This window comes from Solea solea, chromosome 9, assembly GCF_958295425.1.
Source record: "Solea solea chromosome 9, fSolSol10.1, whole genome shotgun sequence".
Taxonomy (NCBI): Eukaryota; Metazoa; Chordata; class Actinopteri; order Pleuronectiformes; family Soleidae; genus Solea; species Solea solea.
In genome coordinates this window covers 14,875,853-14,894,848 of record NC_081142.1, presented here as the reverse complement: position 1 = coordinate 14,894,848, position 18,996 = coordinate 14,875,853, and the positions used below count along the sequence as shown (strand labels likewise).

The following is an 18,996-nucleotide window of genomic DNA, read 5'->3' as shown; positions in this document are numbered from 1 at the left end:
TATTTATGGCATTATATTGCTATCATTTACTTTCCATTATTCCAGTGGTGAAGTAAAGGAAGCACAATGATAGTTATTTGAAGAAGCATGCAGGAACGCACCACTTCCTTACTCTTCAGAGATTTACTGTCATCATTCAGGTGATTCTTCAGAATGAGGCAAGCTTCACGCATTTTTGAGCTCAGCTCAAACCTGTGACAAAAAACACAAATGTACGGAGTTTTACCTTAAAACATGTCACTGCCTTAAGTGCGTCTGTGTCTGTCTTAAAAAAAGGTAATGACTCTTTGCCACGCAAGTCATAAATAATGGCCTACTTCTCTTTCACAGCATCAGGTGAATAACTTGCAGTTCTCAGAGTTTCCTCATCAGTGTCACTCTCGTCTAGGTTGACATTTCTCTCCTCCTCAGATGTTTCTTCCTCAAGAGCTGCCTCATCCTCCTCTGTGCTATCCAAGCACTCGCCGTCTCCACTTTCTTCAGAGGAACTCCCATCTTCTTCCTCCTCATCCTCGTCCTCATCCTCTTCCTCTTCCTCACTGGAAGTTGACTCATACCTGGAAGGTGTAACAAACATCATACAAGAATTCTTGCATGTGTACTTAACCATCTTCTCTTTCCAAAAACAACTAAGCTATTGTTTCTTGCTTGTCAAATCTGTGACCTGGACAGAGTTACATTCTGAACCTCTAGACTTTCTGTCGCTGTGGTAAAAAATAAAAATGTAGGTTTCATATTACCCACCCTCCATTTAGAATACCAACAAACTGAAGGCTCTTCTTGCCAGTGGTGCGATTCTCGCCCGGGTTACTCCCATCCTTCCTCTTCATGATTGATTTCAGCATACCTATTGCCATGAAGGAAGCCCAATAGTCAAACAATAGGAACACATGCCTCACACAAAGGAATGTAAACAGTAAGTAATTACTGTAGTTCCAAACCTGTCTTGGAGTTGCTGGGTGCAGTCTTATGTCCTTGGTTTTCTTCTTGCTTATTGGCTGTGCTGACCACCTCTACTTCTGGAGAAACCTTGTACTCTGCAATCGTCAACTGTCTCTTTTTTGGCACTACAACTTTCTGCTCTTCAGTCTTTTCTCCAAACAAGTTCTCCCATTGACACCCAGTGCTGACCAGTGCTACAGGAGCTGGTTCTGCTGGTTTCTGTAAAGCCTCTGTCTGGGTCCCTTCTTCAATCTGATCTACCATCAAATTCTCCCCTACACATGCATCAGTCATCGTTTGCTGGCATAAAACTCCAACATGCTTTAACACAGAGGCCAGAGTTTCTACCTGGGCATCTGCTGTCTCTGGTTTTGCAAGAACCCCTCTCTCAAACTTAACTTTGCAGGTTTTTTCTTCTATCTGGGCTCTCAGCGTCCCAAGATCTTTATCAACTACACTTAGCTGATCCTCTAGAGACACAATCGTCTCCTGCTGGAATTTAATGGTGTCTTGTAAGGTGTCAATCTCCCGTTGTGCCTCACTAGTCAGTCCAAGCAGTGACTCCATGACCCAAACCTCAGCATTTTTTGTCTGCACTGTGACCTGTTCCCCCTTCTCAAGAAGCAGAGGGGCCTCTGTTCCTGTGCATTTGTCACAAACATTCACTCTGGTGCCAACAGAAGCATCTTTCACACCCTGACTGTGGTAGAAAATGACAGAGTCCATTGGTTTGTCATCCCCAGCAGCCACTGATTTCTTTTCAATAACTGAAACTTTCTCTGGAGCCTTTACTAAAAGTTTTGATGAAGGTTCTGTACGTTTCTCTTCCTTAACCTCAAATTTCTCTGACAACTTTTTCAGATCACCAGATTTTCCAAGGCCTTTGTGACCTGGAGAGCTTGGTGAACGGCCGAGAATACGGTGGTCACTTTGTGTTTGAAGGGTCTCCAGGGTTTGGGTAGATGACTCTGTAGACTGATGCTTCTTCTGGGCCTCCTCCATGGCTAATTTCTTCTCTTGCAGGGCTAACAAGAGCATGTCTTTCTCAGCACGGAGCTTGGCTACCTCTTTCTCCAGTGCAGGAACACCTTTTACCCTCTCTTCCATCTCCTTAAGCTGCTTCAAAGCTGTAGCCATCTGCTCTCTCACTGTCTGCAGCTGGCTGGGAGGGATCGGTGTCATTGAATTGCCAGCAGCTGGTGTGCTGTGTCCAGAGGTCTGAGGACTGGGTTTAGTCCAGTTACTCTGTAGGGGCTGAGTGGATGAGAAGGGTAAGAGCTGTTTGGGAGGATCTGCGAGCTGGAATCGCCCACCATTCTGATGCTGGTGGGTTTGTTCCTGCTGTAGTCGCCGGCTGGTTTCCAGGAGAGTCCGTTCAACTCTAGGGTTGCGCTGTGGTGGAGGAGGTGGCACTTTGGCTCCAGCAGACAGTGGAGGGACAGTGAGGAGGGTTACAGGAGAGACAGAAAGTCCCTCACAGGGTGCTGAGCCAAGGCGGTTGCGTGGTGGTGGAGGTGGAGGTACTCTCCCATCTTCACTGCCCGGTGAAGCAAGAGACTCTGTGGAGGTCCAGCCACTGGTACGCCCACCCACACTTGTACTCCTCTGAGAGAGTTTGACCCCTCTGCCCAAGCGGCGGGAGTTGACAGGTCCCCGACGGAGATTGTGCCCACTCTCTATTTCTTCAACATATTTGAGGAAGTCCAGATCCAGCTGGAAACCATATGGTGTTTGGACAGAGTAGGACACAGGCTGGTCAGCCTCTTCCTGACTGGGGTAGATGAATGGAGAGCGCAACTCTGAAGGGAAAGAAGACAGATCTCTTGGTAACACTGAAACCATTGGCAACTAATAAATAAAACTGATTATTGAACATTGAAGTATTTGCAATACCGATAAGACATTTTCACATTTAAATTGCTTTTTGTTCCTTTGCTTGTTTGTTACATGTATGTTTCCTAAATTGTTGTCATCTTCTCCACTAATTGCTTAAAATAGATACATGTAAAAAGTTGGGGTACAAATTGAAAATACAGAAAGAGAGAAATCTTCTCATGGTTTCCTACCAGGCAGCTTTGGGTTAACTTGCACCGACTGAGTCATTTTTCAGCACTGGAACTTCTTAGCACGCACAGCTTTGAATCAGCACCTGGCTTTAGAAAACACAGTGACAGGAATACATTGTTATGACATGGCTCTCAAAGAACTAGAATTGCCCACATATTTACGTATTTCTGATTTGAATGAGCTGTAAGGGAGAGTCCGTACACTGTACTGATTCCTGCTTGGAGAAGCCATTAGCAGTGAAAGGGCATGACAGCTTTTACAGACATTTCTGGAATGAAGACATATGTTTAAACTGATGGCTGATGCTGGGGCGGTTGCTGAGGAATGCAGGCTCATTCCCTCAATGGATTTGATGCATCTGTATGTATCATACAGATGCATCAAATCCATCCAAGTCTGGTTGGAGCATCGAAGGAATCGCATGGCACTTGATTGAAATCTAATAGGAATATTGGATAAAAACTCTTTTGATATTTATACATATTTTGATATGTACAGTATGCAGGCTTTTAGGTGACATATAACTTTTTTTTAAAGTATGAACATCATGTGCTCCACATCAGCATATTTTGTTAATAGGAGACAGATTTACACAACCTCGAAAGTGGCTCCACCTCTCATTGCATCTTAACAGGAGTTGTTAACTTGCTACAAAAGGCAGAACGGGCTGAAGAAGTGTGTGTGCTTTCTTGTGGCCTGTTAGCACTTGTGACAACCCATGACTCAATTCAAAAGAAGGTGAATTGCCTTCTTTCAGAGATAAAGAGGTTTTGTTAAAAGGATCATGTGTTTGCTTTTCCTCCTCAGAGGTGTTGATGGATGTTGAGTGAAACATAATTCATTCCTAAGAATGAGTGTGTGTGTATGTGTGCATTCAAGAGCGTGTGTGTACACTAAATGCAAAAATAACAGTCATAGGAAATATCCAAGAAAAACATTCAAAAACAAAGAGCTGGTCATTAACCTACACCTCAAGACTGCTTCATTAACAACATTATGCAATATGCTCCTGTTAATAACTTTGTCTTGTTCCAAATAGGAAACTAAAATCACTTCCTCTACAGCAGGAAAAAAAACAACCAGTTAGTAAGTGTCCCTGACATGAGATGAAAACCTTTGCATGAAGGAAATAGTAACCAGTTACTGAAGTAAATAGTAACCAGTTACTGAGAAAAATAAATGCTCTTGAATAAGAGGCATTTAAATTGCATTATGTCCCCATATGATCTCCATGACAACACGTGTGCTCTCACATCAAGAATGTCAAAAGAAAACATCTGTTGTGCTGAAGTATGAATGATTTTTTTTTTAACCACAGAGTCATAGAGACCATGATTTCAACAAAATGAAGCACTGCATGAACCACGGGACATTTGGTTAGAGTATTGCAATCACAAGAAATATTATTAATAACGAAAATGCAAACAACTTGTGCTTTGTTCAGGTTACCTCTCAGCTACTCAGTGAAGGACTCATGCAGATGGATTTCACGCCGGTTCCCTCCTCAGTGCTCCATGTAGCCCTGTAAGAGAGACAGAGGAAGAGATCATTTAAAACACTGCAAACACAACACAAGAACAGCATCGAGGGGGAGACTGAACTGAAATAAAGTGGTTTAACAGATGCAAAAAGCGATGGAGAGAACGGTTTGAATATGAAAATGATACACATACATCATTTTACATGTTCCTCGCAGTTACTGGATCTCAACCAGCATCACCAAATCGTGTGTCCTCTCAATGTGAAGACATCAGTGTGAAGTGTGACAGTAGGGGTGAACCTCTACCTGCACTGCGACAGACTTCACAATCACAGGTGTGTGACTTTACGAAGAAAATTATAGAGATTTTTGTCTTTGTGGGTTGTTAAAAAGCCAGTGTGTGTGTGTGTGTGTGTGCGTATGTATGTATGGCACTTCTTCTGGTTCAGCCCTAACAGCTGTGTATGTTACACAAAAACGCTCCACTTAGTCTTTGAAACATGAAAATATACAGTCGCAGATAAAGTAACCTGAACCCACCTCCTCCACACACACACATGCACTTTATACCCTAGATACATGCAATCATTCATTCTGTGCCTAACTCTCGCACAGATTTTCAGCAGCCTCAGGCACATTCCTTCAGTGACACATGCTGCTGCAACACGCTGGTCGCCCTTATGACTGACTCACTACTGATAACCCACAGACGCACACACACATTCAGATTATCTGTCATCTCAGTCTCCAGCTGACAGACAGATGATTGTCAAAGACCATAGGCATTCAGCCAGACAGAATACCAATTAGCACAAATTATATTATGGGATGGTAGGGACAATTGATTAATTAATTAATTTGCAAAAAAAAAAAAAAGAAGTCATCTCTAACTGAAAACAATGTTCCTGCTCTGCTGTTATCAGTTGCTGCTCTGTTGCTGCTCAGTGTTTGTGTCAGCAGCTTCCCTCAGGTCAGACCACAGTAAACGTGGTGCAGCAGCATCTGGACTAATCACACACCAGGCGGTCACACAAGGGCACAACTATCGTTAAGGATGTGAACTGACTAGAGTGGTTTACATTGGTCGAAATCAGAGAGGAGCAGTTTGAGTTTTAATTTTAGTATGAAAACAAGCAAACCAGAGCTCATAACCACACACACAGGTCGCCGGTAGTGTGTTTATGGGGCACTTCAGGAAACATGCAGTTGTTGAGATGTTGAAGTTAAAATATTTTTTTTAACTATGTAAAGTTGGGGTGACGCCAAGGCAAAAGTGTTAGGATGAAAACTTTCATTGCATACACCTCATACCATGTCAGTGCTTTGACTCTTTGACCAGACCTTTTCCTGCTTATCATTCCCTTCTCTCTCACCCCATCTCTTGTTTCTCCTTCACTGTGCCATCAAACAGAGACACACAAATGTGCCTTTTTATGCCTGTGTGCCTGGTGACAGCCAGAGGCCATGGGATTGTCCTTCTGTCCCATCCTTGTTTCTCAAGATTGGTTGATTTTCTTCAAATAAGGAAAAGATGTTCCTGTGAGAACTGATTAAAATTTGTTGCTGGTCATAGACCAAGGTCACTGTGACCCCACTAGCCATACTTACTTTGTTAACATAATATCCAAAGAAAACCTGCAGGAAATCCTTTCAATTTGAGGTTTCAGCAGAACAAGTTACAGAATTTAAGGCAGATTTTTCACAGTCACAACATGTTATGAAAAAACAGAAGAAATTATATTCTAAAAAACCTGTGTTCCTGGGAAGAGAACTCTTAATGGTCAATAACTGATAATCTAATCACCAACTGTTTTGCTAATCAGTTTCAGCCCTTTTTTATTATTGGAAAAGTTCTGTTCTGTTCTGCTTTCTTTGTTTCTCAATGTCGGTTAACAATAAACAGCATCTTTTACGTTTTACGAAGCAAACAAAAAATAAAAAAACCTTATCTAGTTCTCCAGTGTTGATACGGCCACCTGGGTGTCAACAGACAGAACCGCAGTCACAGAGTCAGCTTTTTTTCCCCCCACTATTCATTTTTCTGTCTTTTATGAAACTGAATTTTGGCACCATTTGTAAAGGCGGTACTAAATGCCACATTCCACATTTAATAAGACAGGATGTGCGTTTCAGTATACAGACAGTACTACACAACAACACTGGAAACAGAGGGCACTGTCTCACAGCAAAGCCTCCTGTTCTTCAAAGTTCATGGTATGGGAAGTATGCTGACTGTTCTCAGTGATGGATTTCTGGTTTATCCGCTCTAGACTGATGGTATCTACAGCATTATTTCATTAAAATGGCATCATAAATTCACTTTGTCTGTGGTCAGCAACAGTGTTAAAGAAACAATACAAATGCAAGAGACACACGGTATAAAAAAGAGAAAATGTAATCATACTCAGTTAACTGGTAAACCAACAGTAACTGACAGCACATCGATCCCCCCCCCCCCACACACACACACACACACACACCCTGCTCTGCTCTTCTTCTCCTGCCAACACCATTCTCTTTCATTCCTCTTTCTTCAACTCTTCACTTCTCTTTCCTTTTGTCTTCATCAGCTCCCCTCCACATTTCCTCCCCTCTCATCACATGACTGTCATTTCTCCTCTCCTCATATGACTCTCATCTCTCACTCTCCACACACACACACACACACAGATAAACTAAGTGTTATTCCGAACCTTAAACATACCACTTAAGGCCTAACTCTAACCTTTAAATAACCACAATTCAAATATTAGCCCTAAACTTAAATAGTGCCACAGACATAAGGTTTGGCCTCATTAGGACTCCATGAGGACTACTGGTGCTGACAAGGTCAGTGTTTAAGCCAGAAAAGTTTCTAAAGAAGTAACACACACACACACACACACACACACACACACAGAGATCCTCTCAAAAGCCGCTGTTTTTCTCTCTGATTTGATGACAGGCAGCAAATTACAGACTGAAGTGAGACACCGCATTCCTTCTCTCTACACCCCAAGTCCCGACCAGCTGAATGTCTCACTCACTCATACAAACACACGTTCACAAACTGGAGTGTTTCATAATAGGGGCTTTTGCAGCAGAGGTCCTTTTTTGTACCTCTATAGAAATGTTGGGGAAAATACCCTTTTTTGCGCATGTGTCCACACTGCACAGGAACGATCATAGTTCTTTGAACTTGGTCCCTAAACGTTGGAAAGTGGGAGGCTACTCAGAGCAGTTATCAACAACCTGATGGCAGATTAAACCAGAGCAGTGTCATAAAAAAAAAAAGTCTTAATGTACTTTTAATCAGCAGCTTGTTTGGTTTAATTTAGCCTACTTGATTCTGAATGTTAAGCACTTTGTAACATTGGTAAGAAAAGGACTATATAAAAGTTTATTTTTTTATAAAAGTTAAGTTAAAGTTTATCATTATATTATTATTCAATTATGTATTTTCATGGCATGTGGTTTAAAAACAACATATAACCACTGACTGTGCGTTTATACTTCTCTTCACATACATTTCATTTAACATTAGAAATAAATTCCATTGTGGTTGTGATGTCTCTGAAGAATTAAAAATCGGTAAAATGACTGCACTACAATATGAGGCTCTCCATGTGATAAGTCATGTTTGCTAACTTGTCAAATGCAGTGAATTATAGGAGTAGCTGTCGTCCCTATTTTTGTTTTGTATTAATAATGGTAATAGTTCAGAGGTAATTGTGACTACAAGAAAAACCACTAATTAATCGACCCTTTTGGACACACTTATTTAAGCGTGGAAGTGAACTTTGATGTGTCTTTATAACACAACAGTCCTGGTGATAATGGAACCGTGGGTGTGGCTAATCAGGACTTTTGACGCACACACAACTCTCGTGTTTCCTGCCCTGTTAGATGTATCGTCACTGTGTTCCCTGTTCTGAGAAATGAACAAAGCTTTACTGGAAAGGAATCAAATGCAAAAAATGATGTAAATTAGACTAAAGATGAACTAAAGATGATAGTGGTAGAGAAAACTGAACGCAGGGAATCCAATCTTTGGGTCATCTGAGATTACTTTATACACAATATTTAAATACTGGTTTGGTACTTGCTATAGCATACAGTAAGTACATTGTATTGTTCATATATGTTTTCTTTGTCATCTAAGATTTAATGAGCTTGACTAAGACCTGTGGAGTTAGAACTAATCAGGAATGGAATTTCAGTGACCAAAAGTATTTCCCTAAAGATATCAAACAGAATAACTGGTCATTGATTCAGTTTTTCTTCCCTTCAGTAGGAACATTTGACGAGCACGCTGGAATCACAGAGCGGAGTCAATGATGTGATATTAGAAACGACGAGGACAAGGAGTTGTCCCACTCCATGGAGCCTTGTTTTGAAACCGTGAGCTCATTCCCAACACCACCCTTTTCACAAGAAGACAAACAAACCAGAGAAGGAGAAACGGGCAGTGTGAAAGTTGACATCCTCTCACACTGTCAACAACTTTCTGACCACTTTACATGAGAAAAAAGCCCATTCAGAAAACTGGACACACAGAAACAGAAACAAACCCAGACCTCCTACAGTCATTCACAGCATGTCCACATACACACACAACCTTCCCTGTTTTAATTCCCAGGCCTCAGTTAAACTGTTACCAATATTTTTCTTCAACTGTTCAAATCTTATTGGGCAAATCAGTGAATGTAATCATGTCATAGTACTATTATTATACTAATATTTTTGATTCAGCGTGATAGACATTTTTGAATAAAACAACAAACATACAAAACACAAGATAAAAACAATATAAAACCAAATTGGCTGATATTATTTTTTAGTGTACAGAATAAATAATGAAATGAAAAAAAAAACGTATTTTGGTCCTAACCATTGTTGGAATACAGACGTCCACTTGCCAAAACCTCATTAGTCTTGGAGACAAAGAAAATGTTTCTTTCATGTCTGAGAACATTTTGGTCTAATCGACGCAAAATTCAAGTGTACACATGCACAGACACAGGAGGGCCTCGCTGCTACTGGGATAAATCTGCAGTTTCCTGAGGGGAAGCATACTACTCCCCCAATAAATCCCCCTTATCACCACACACACACATACATGCCCTTTGGGAGACCCCCCATTGTCTCCCAATAGAAAAGGTGGGGGGGGGGGGGGGGGTCCTGCCAGGAAACCCATCAGGCCATCCTGAAAGCTGCTTCCTGAAGGCAGCATGAAAACACTGGAGAGAAGACAAGCAAAAAACTGAAAGCTGAACAAATAAAACTAGTGACCAACAGACACACACATACAGGCATGTACACACACTTTAGCACAGAGGTCACATGATGCATCAGGTTCAAGGTTAAGAGGGTTTGTGTGCGATAAAGCTCACACATTCAGTAACATCATGATACACATGATCACCCCACACCATCTCCCTCTAATCTCATCATCATATACACAAATTGCCACCCCGCTACAGCCAACTGCATCCTACTAACTGTGTGGGGAAAAATAGATTTAATTTTTGCCTTAATCACAATCAGGTTGACTTCAAACATCACATGTGTCCTGCTTCCCCTCCTTCTTCCTTCCAGATTCTCCAGCGAACACAATCAGGCACATTCAGCTTCCACAATGAGGCATTGTGCCTCTTTGTGGCAACGTTTTTTTCGAAAGAAAGTTTAGTGAGGCCTCGCCGTCCCCCCCCCCGTCATGTCACAAAATGTGACAAAGTGAATTCGACAAACCTACTGGAGAACGTCCAGCACTTGGACAGTTTCAAGATGAGCAGGCAGTGTCTAGTTAAAGGCTCAAAGCTATGAATGGAAAACAAAGAGAAACCACAGAACATGGAGGCTGACATGCAGTGACAACTTTTACAGGAAAACCCTGCTGCTGTCAAATCGCCCCGATCCCGGATATTTAATACAATCGAGGAGTTGTTTGATGACTGAATGCGATTGGTGAACACACATGATGTGAATAAATCCACTTAAATTCCTCCAATGCATGAAATATGAAAAACACGGTTACTTATCCACTTGAACACATGATTATAATAATATTATAGTTTATTTGATTACTGCAGGGCGACGTGTCCTCAACCCAACCACATCGCAGTTTCACAGTTTCTCGACTAACTATTATCTGACGCAACGAAGTCGAGTCTTGTGATAGTTCGTTTCGCTTCTTAATTTGATCACCGGACAAGGAAAATAAGAGCTGCGAATCAGTTTATTATCAGCATTACTGCAGTGGTCAGTAAATCACTACCAGTGCCTTCATAGTCTTAATTTTAGTCTGACCACATAACGTGGTGATGATGATGATGATGATGATGATGATGATGAACATGGCAGAAAATTAGCCAAAACATAAACTCTTTGTTTTTATGTCACATAGGTCATAAGTCCTATCCAAAAACTGGTTGTGACGTCATCCGTGAATCTGATCTTCAGAAAGACACGTTTTGAAGCGCCCAGACCTACGACCTGACCGGCTTCATATTGATGTTGAAAGTTCAGACGCGTGACCTGCAACACACTCATATATGCCCTAATTTATCGCCTTTTTTCCACTAAACAGGAACATCCTTTTCAAAATTTAAAAGATTTAAAAGACCTTAAACTAGCGAATGAGACCTTTAACTCCTCAGGAAAATGTTTACTGCAACCAAGAGAGTTCCCCCCCCTAGTGGCCATTTAACATATCCTCGCTTCCTGATTAGCTTTACCCTGCAAACCAAAACACTGCTTCCACATTTTATATATATCTAGGTTTATGTGTCTATCAGTGTCTTCTTGATGAAGAGACTTGATCAGGTTTCTGAAACAGGACATGGTTTCAGGAACCATGATCATATGGTCGTACCAATTGGAATTCAGTTTAAAGCAGGAAACCAGTGGGTTGCAATATAAGCTTATATACAGTATATGTAACTATTTTACAGGGGAATCTGTGATAATGAATAAAAATATTTTTTTTAAATACAAAACTGAACAATGTTTTACTAGTGATTGCAGGCAGCAGCACTTATTATTGTTGCACCTCATTAGTAGTATATATTACCACAAGGTGGCAGCATGGTGGAGTGCAGAAGTCCCTCAGAACATTTCTAAATGTATTTCTAAGCTCTGTCCCCATAAAGTTCCCTTACCCTCAGTGTGTACTGTTTGTTACCCTGCAAAATAATCCTTCCCTGTTGTTCAGGCCAATTCTGTACCAGTGTACTTCAATATTTCCGCCACTTCATCTCACCATTAGACAGCATTTCCTAACTAGAAACGGAGGCTACATCCATATTACTACGTTTTCATTTGAGTACAGCATTTACAGATGAAAACAAAAAAGTGTTTCAGCTCCATGTCAGCACGAATCTGCATCCACAATGACATGTATAAAAAGTGTATCATCTCTTCTGTATTGTTAGTTTCTGTGTTTGCAGAAAGTACTACTAACGGTGAAAGGTGAAGAGTCAGAGCAGGGGTTTCTTTTATGAGACTGATGACGACGTGACACTGAAAATGAAATGAAGAACTCACGCAGCTCCACAACCAACAAGACTTATCCATCACACAGTATGACAGTGCATGAAGAAATACAAGGAGACCTGAAGCTGCTCGTTCAACCTCCACAAAGCCATGAAATCAGTATCACCGAGACAGAAAATGCTGAGATGGTATTTTTGTATGGATTCTCTACAAGGATGAAGAAAGTAAAAACCATCAGTGAACATTTGTTGGGGAAACTGCATCACTGTTGTTCATCCTGTAAACATGGAAAACCACACAACCTGACTTGTGGAAACAATGACGCTGGCATCATTTTACAGCCCAAAAAGATTTAAACTGCACATTTTGCATCCCAGCAGCAGCATCCAGTAAACTGAGACTGAGGCAGTCCCATGTCTGCTGGCTGGCCGTCCCTCCCTGGAACAAAGAAATGCTCATAAATTAAGTATTCATCCAAGTAGCCAGTTTCCAGCTCTGATGTCAGGTTGCATTTTCGAACCAAATGCACTTAGTTGACCTGGTTTATTTGCCCAAGATGACAAACCCCACCTTAGTAGAATTAGAATAAAGGTTTGTATTTTGTCTCATGAAGCCTTTTTTGCCTCAACCAGAATTTCAACTGAAAAATGACTGTTCATTTCCTTTTTCTTTCGATCACATCTGCTCTTTTCGTTTCCTAGCCAAGCAAATAACAAAAGGGAACAAGTTTCAAGCATGTCAACGTTTGTGAAGCTGACCCACTTATCTGCTCTGCAGATTTGTGTCGAGGAGAAGACTGTGACCCATTTGTCAACATCACAACAGTAGCAACTGGAGCCTCCAGATGTTTGATTCACATAACTACAGAACAAGACCAGATGTCAGCCTCTGCTGTTTTCTGCCAAGTACAATTTTAAAGCTTGTCTGTCGTCGTGTTACTTGCGCCAGTGTTAGAAATTATACCAGTTCAGTGTCTCTTTGATGAAGAAGCACAGGGTTAATGACAAGGCAGAAGATATGTACACATCTTTGAAACACCTTGAAAATGTCTCCCGAGAACAAACCATCATCACTCGGCTGCTCCTGTGGAAAATCCATGTTTGTGGGCTCTAATTCAGTTTTCTATAATGCCCCAAATTAGTTAGCCCATCATAATTAGGCAGCTTTTTCTTGCTGTGATCTCAGAGAGACGCAGTTCAGTGTCAGGTATTACGGAACTTCCCTGACAAGGTCGATGGTCAGGAGAATGTTTTCATCAAGTTTGACTTTTGTCCAGTGTATTGTTGCCTTAATTAAAGCTTGAGATTATTAACGAAACTGCCAGTTTTGCATCTTCGTTTTTATAGTTCCATGATTTTCGAACGGTGCTTTTACTCTAGGTCTTAAAGCACCCTTTGTACACATAGTTAGTGTTAAGTAATGGCTTTGTAATAAATGACAAATTGATAAAATGAGTACATTACAAAATTGAAATACAATACACTTAACGGTAAATGTCTTTAAGTACTTGAAAGTTTTGTGTTTTTTGGTAGTAGCTTTTGAATTCATATTCATTCTCCGCTATTGTTCTGTTTTGTGAAACGTTTGTAAAGCCTCGGTTCCCCTCAAACATTCAGTTGGCCGCTCTGAACATGAGGCTGTGTTTTGCAGACGCTGTTACCACCGCCTTGGCTTCAGATTTATGTTGGAAAACAAATGTGTTTTGAAGATAAAGGGTTGTATTTGCAAATAGCATTGTCCATGATGTCTGTGTTAAATGTGTATGAACAGCACTTAGTTACACTCTCAATCAATCATACAACTGATCTGATTGATGAAATAATAAATTGAAGTGCAGTCCCAAGATGGAAAAAAATAACATATGGTAAAAACATTCATGAATAATGGCTAGGCTAACAACCATTTCAACTGCCAGAAAACTAAAGTGATGTGTAGCGTTGCATGAGATGAGGAAAGAAATTAACATGTTTACTCAGATCTTTAGTGGGAACCACTGATGCCATTAGGAGCCAAAGATGATAAAAAACCTGTTTTCTTTACAGTAGGAAGGAGGTATTAGTTGACTATCATTTTCATGATCAATTATTGCGCCAAGATACACTTCACAGAGTGACTGATACACTGTACATACAATTAAACTCAACACAAGAGGAAAAGTTGAAAGAACATGCAAAGTAGAGAAAGAGAAATAAAGAGTCTTTAGCTGCACTGGGAACAGAACATGGCTTCCTCTGTGACTTCATAGGGCAGGGGTGCTTTTCCACAGGCATTTCAGGACTAAACACAACATTTGTTCCATTATGAGCCAGTGAACAGAGGTGATCTCTGTGCTGCCTGCTTTTGGGAAAACAGGCCCCAGTTTTGAAGAAGGAAACAGGAGTTCAAGGCCTCGCACTCACTTCGCCCCTTACGAGTCTTTTCTCAGGCATCAGATTCATAAGCAGAAACCATACGCACATTTTCAAGACAGCAACACACAAAGTCTCAATACAAGCACAAAACTTTCATTGTTTGTTCCAAAAATGAACTGGCACCACAGTGGCACGCAGTAACGGTTTCCAAAAGTAATTGTGGTTTGGTTCTTTTGGACAAAGAAAAAGAAAAAGAAAAAGTTGGGTTAGGCAGAGTAGGAATCTGTTGATTTCAGCACTTGTCTGTCTGCCACTTTACCAGTTTATCACTAAGAAGAAGTTTTAGTGTTTGTGCCTGGTACAGAAGTTTACCAGATGTTGCAGCATTTGGTTTCTTTGGTGTTTTCTCACCCAGGTGTTGGTGCACAGAGAGTTTGACTACAGTACTTCAATTAACATGGACATTGTCCCTCAGTAAGACACTTAACTTCAAGCTGAGTATGTCACTTGTAATTTGGTTTGGATCAAATGATAAGGTTGTCCAGTAACTGAAATGCCCATTAATAAATTAAATTAAATAAATAAATGTTGTCACTACTAATAATCTATTTATTAAGTTGCGTCCACTCAGTTTAAAAAGGTCAGTACGTGTAATAAGCAGACCAGAGCCTACTTATACTGTATCTTATATCTCATTCAGAGAGATAATTAGTTCATCTTCCATTACATTTAGCTCATTCCTGTTATTTGTCACTAAAGTAAAGATACATCATAACTGAAAACATTGTGTTTTAGGTGTTGTCTTTTAGCAGGATTACTCAAAAACTAATGAGGTTACATGAGGTATTGGTTAAAATCTACCCTTTCGAAATGGGACACTCAACAAACGGTAATTTCATTAACAAAAATAAGCTGCTTTTTGCTGATATATTTACTCAAGTGTCCCAAAGACAGTATTAAGGGCGTGTCTGCAGCAAAGTGGAGACACTGTCAGAAAACATCTTCAACGGCTGAAATACTGGTGGGCCAGTTTGTGGTATGTACAAAGAAGATTTGCTGTGGTTTGCATTGTTCCACCACATCCTAACCATTGTCAGCTTTATAGCAGTAACATCAGTTTCTTTGTATTCTCTCAAATATCAAATATCTAATAAGTGAATACATAAAATAAATGATAAAACAATCGCAACAAGTGCCACAATTTACTTGTGTAAAGTGTCATGTGACTTAACGACAATTTCAGTCGCTTTATCTCAAATCACTAACATTCTTAGAACCCTCTTCTTTATTTTAAGTGCAATATCACACACTTACCAAACAATTAAACCATTGTTGTTTTTTTCCACACTAATCTTGTTGAGGTGCAATGTGACTGTATGACACTACCATGACAGAATGGTGTAATATCAAAAGGACTGATTGAATTTATTTAAAAGGCAAGACGAATGGCCTGATGATAAAATAAGCATGGTAGTATGCTTATTTATCTAGAACTTGTTCTGCCTGCAGTACCATCTCATAATCATCCACAACTACCTTTGTCTTACTTTGACGTGGACAGCTGCCTTGTATTGTGATGTCTGTGTACTTCCTATTGAGCTTGTACAAGTTTTCTTCTACACAAACTGACAAACCCAGACAAATCATTATCAAGGCCAGTGTTCATCTCCCTCGGAAAACAACAGCTGCATGTAGAAACGCTCTCAAGCATGAGCTAAACCTCCAAAGATCTTCTCCTTTCATTGGCAGTTTGGGAAGCCACTCCAATCAGGAAAAGAGTTCAGTTTCACTTTCAAAGCCTGAATGCATGCTAATTACGATGAAGGCCCTGTGCTATCAAGTTTCCCAGAGGCTTAACACTTAAAATGAATTGATGCCACAGAGAAAGAACTGCTTGAAAATGTAAACAAACCTCCTTGATATACATTCAGTGCTGAATTAGCATGTTTAACATTCTACATTAATTGCAGACTGCAACCAGTAAAAATCCCGTTTGCCCCTCCAACATCTCAACAAAAGAGGTATCGTCACTCTCAGAGTCTATTGTGCATTGACTCACTTTCATTATTAGCTTCGAGCTTGGGAAACATCTTCATCTGACAGCAACACAACAGATGTTGGGTGTTTTCCTTGGGACTGACTCACTTGATGCACATTGGTTTTGACCTCATCAGTATGGAGGTCTGATTGCCATCAAATTCCAAAAATATGGACTGGCGAGCTGTCCGGGGTATGTCTCCACCTTTCGCCTGTTGTCAGCTGAGATTGGCACAGATCCCACCCCCCGTAATCCTCATGTGGAGGATAGAGTTGTAGAAGATGGATGGATGGATACCGGAAAGCAGAGAAATAGAGTTTTGCGCCCATATACTTGTCATACGTAATGATTCACCAGCGTGTTAGACGTCAGCTTCTCAGTACCGTATTTCCTAAACGGTTGAATAAATGAAAGTTATCTTGGGAAAAGGAACAGAAACACTCACTCATTGAACATTTTCTGACAATTCTACAGCCATAAAATCAAAATAAATCCAGACGGCCTGATTATCACGATGGTCATGAGAGGTTTAATACCTGCTCTGGCGAGGTTCCAAGCGAGCTGACGCACAACAAGGAGCAAAAAGTGTTCAACTTGACGGCTGTGTTTTTGAACGACGCCTCCGCAGCCACTGGCAACCAAATTTTTTTATTATTATTTTCTTTTACTGAAAAGTTAACTTAACTGAAAGGTGTGTTAGACAATCACTGTTTATTTAAGCATTAAATAGTATAAAAATTATATCAAATGTTAAACAAGGCCTCTTATATTAGCACACTGTGCAACAGATCTGTTTTAACTACAGCAATGAAACTTATACTGTGTCTATTTTAGATATGGTATATCTTTGTATCTTTCACTTGTGCCCCTCTTTCAAACTGAGTGACTTTTGATCGCTGCTTGAAAGTTGTGTGTCATAATGTCACGAAGGACAAGGTGCAGGCCAGCGCAAACTGCGAACGCTCATTTGCCAAAATAGAGTCGTGGAAGATGAAATGCCCGTGCTCACGGGGTGTGAGGTTCACATTACTGACAATCAGTGCCAGATGCAATAAAAGTCATGTCATTTGCAGAGTGATTTGACCCTGGAGTGAATACTGATTGCATCCATTCCAGCTGCAGACAAAAGCAAGATGTGAGCAGCTGTTAGTAGGTTTTGTTTTGACCAGTGGAAAATAGCAGGGCTGTAGCTAAGGAGGAAAAATAAAATTCAAAACAACACAAACCTCAGCTAAACTCATGCTGCTTTCACATCAAATGTGATGAAATCACCTACACAAGAGTCATGTGGAACAGTAGAGAAAGCAACAAAAGTACAGTTGAGTGTCCAAAGCAAACCACAAACTCAGATGATACTGCAGGTATTTGTCTGCAACAAATGGATGACAAAGAATATATGGAAAGAGCAAACGGCTGCCACTGCAACCTAACATCTGCAAACACATGGACGGACACAAATCATTATAGATGTAAACCCTGCCGCTGTATTTCAGTCCATGGACTGCTCCGGAGACGTCCGACAGATGAATCAAGCTGAACAGTGCTGAAATGTAGATTGGTTTCATGTAAGTTTCAAGTCACGAAGACTTAGCAATCCTAAAAACGTGGGTTCATCTCCAATAACTGCCAGGGAAATGTCTAAAATCTCAATATTTAACAGAGGGCTGGTGTATTTAGTGACAGCACTGTTGATCGCGACCGGCATCACAAACCCTGCCGCTGGATTTCAGTCTGGGCTCTGGTCATGGAGGAAGTACTGAATAAATATTTTTAATTAACTGATTCTAGTGATTTGATTCAGTTACACTGAAAACAACTGCTTTACAAGTCACTAGTTTGTGTGTGTGTGTGTGTGTGTGTGTGTGTGTGTGTGTGTGTGTGTGTGTGTGTGTGTGTGTGTGTGTGTGTGTGTGTGTGTGTGTGTGTGTGTGTGTGTGTCGCGTGTAAAACGAAGTCACCGCAGTTTCACGTGCAGTGATGACTCGTTGAGTAGGAACTTTTTTTGTAGTGGAGATGCAACCTAAACCGTGCCGTGCCGTGCCGTGCCGAGGCGAGCGGGACCATAGTGGAAAAGGACTACTATAAAACTACGGTGGCCTTTGCATATCAGAAAGGATGTTGCTTTGCTTCTTTTTTGTGTAGTAAACCTCTGCTTCAAAATGCAGGCACTGGCTGGTTTGTCCTTTTGGGCTGCTGTAAAAAATAAAAAATAAATGGTGGTGCAAAATGGCGGCCTCTGCACAGCAAAACGTTTGCCTAAAGGCTATGCAAACCAAACTATTTTTATTTTAAAGCAAATATACACTTATGTAAGCATACATATGGGTAAAACATTCAATTCATGGCAATAAACCCTAGAAAATGTCTCACACTTTACCTTTAGGACTAGAGTCTAGCACTTCTGTATCTGTGCACCTAATGCAAGTCCAGCAGTTATTTCTTGTTTTTTGTTTTTTCTTTTGCCGGCTGCATCATGTCACTGCAGCACATGGAGTAACTCGCAGTCTTGTGGGGCTAAATTTAAATGCACTTGTAATAGCTCTAAAAATACGGCAGCATGTATTTTATTAAGCCGGGGAACTCATGAGCATATGCGCAGACCTAAATCTAATTCAGATGTAATTTAATAAACTCTCAATCAGCTC

The 18,996-nt window shown here is 40.7% G+C and overlaps 1 protein-coding gene across 3 annotated transcripts in view; it reads right to left on the bottom strand.

Annotated features, from left to right (window-relative positions):
* The window catches only part of kank3 (KN motif and ankyrin repeat domains 3), a 28,575-nt gene that overhangs the window by 7,213 nt on the left and 2,366 nt on the right, over positions 1-18,996 (bottom strand). For 2 of the 3 annotated variants that reach the window (XM_058638381.1, XM_058638379.1), the window contains exons 2-7: positions 4,459-4,531; positions 3,009-3,095; positions 942-2,741; positions 745-847; positions 318-557; positions 102-192 (exon numbers count right to left, since the gene is read on the bottom strand). In XM_058638381.1, the coding sequence (XP_058494364.1) occupies positions 102-192; positions 318-557; positions 745-847; positions 942-2,741; positions 3,009-3,045 (2,271 nt within the window). In that variant the 5' untranslated portion in view covers positions 3,046-3,095; positions 4,459-4,531. The remainder of the gene's footprint in view (positions 1-101; positions 193-317; positions 558-744; positions 848-941; positions 2,742-3,008; positions 3,096-4,458; positions 4,532-18,996) is intronic. The other variant, XM_058638380.1, reaches the window with a different exon arrangement.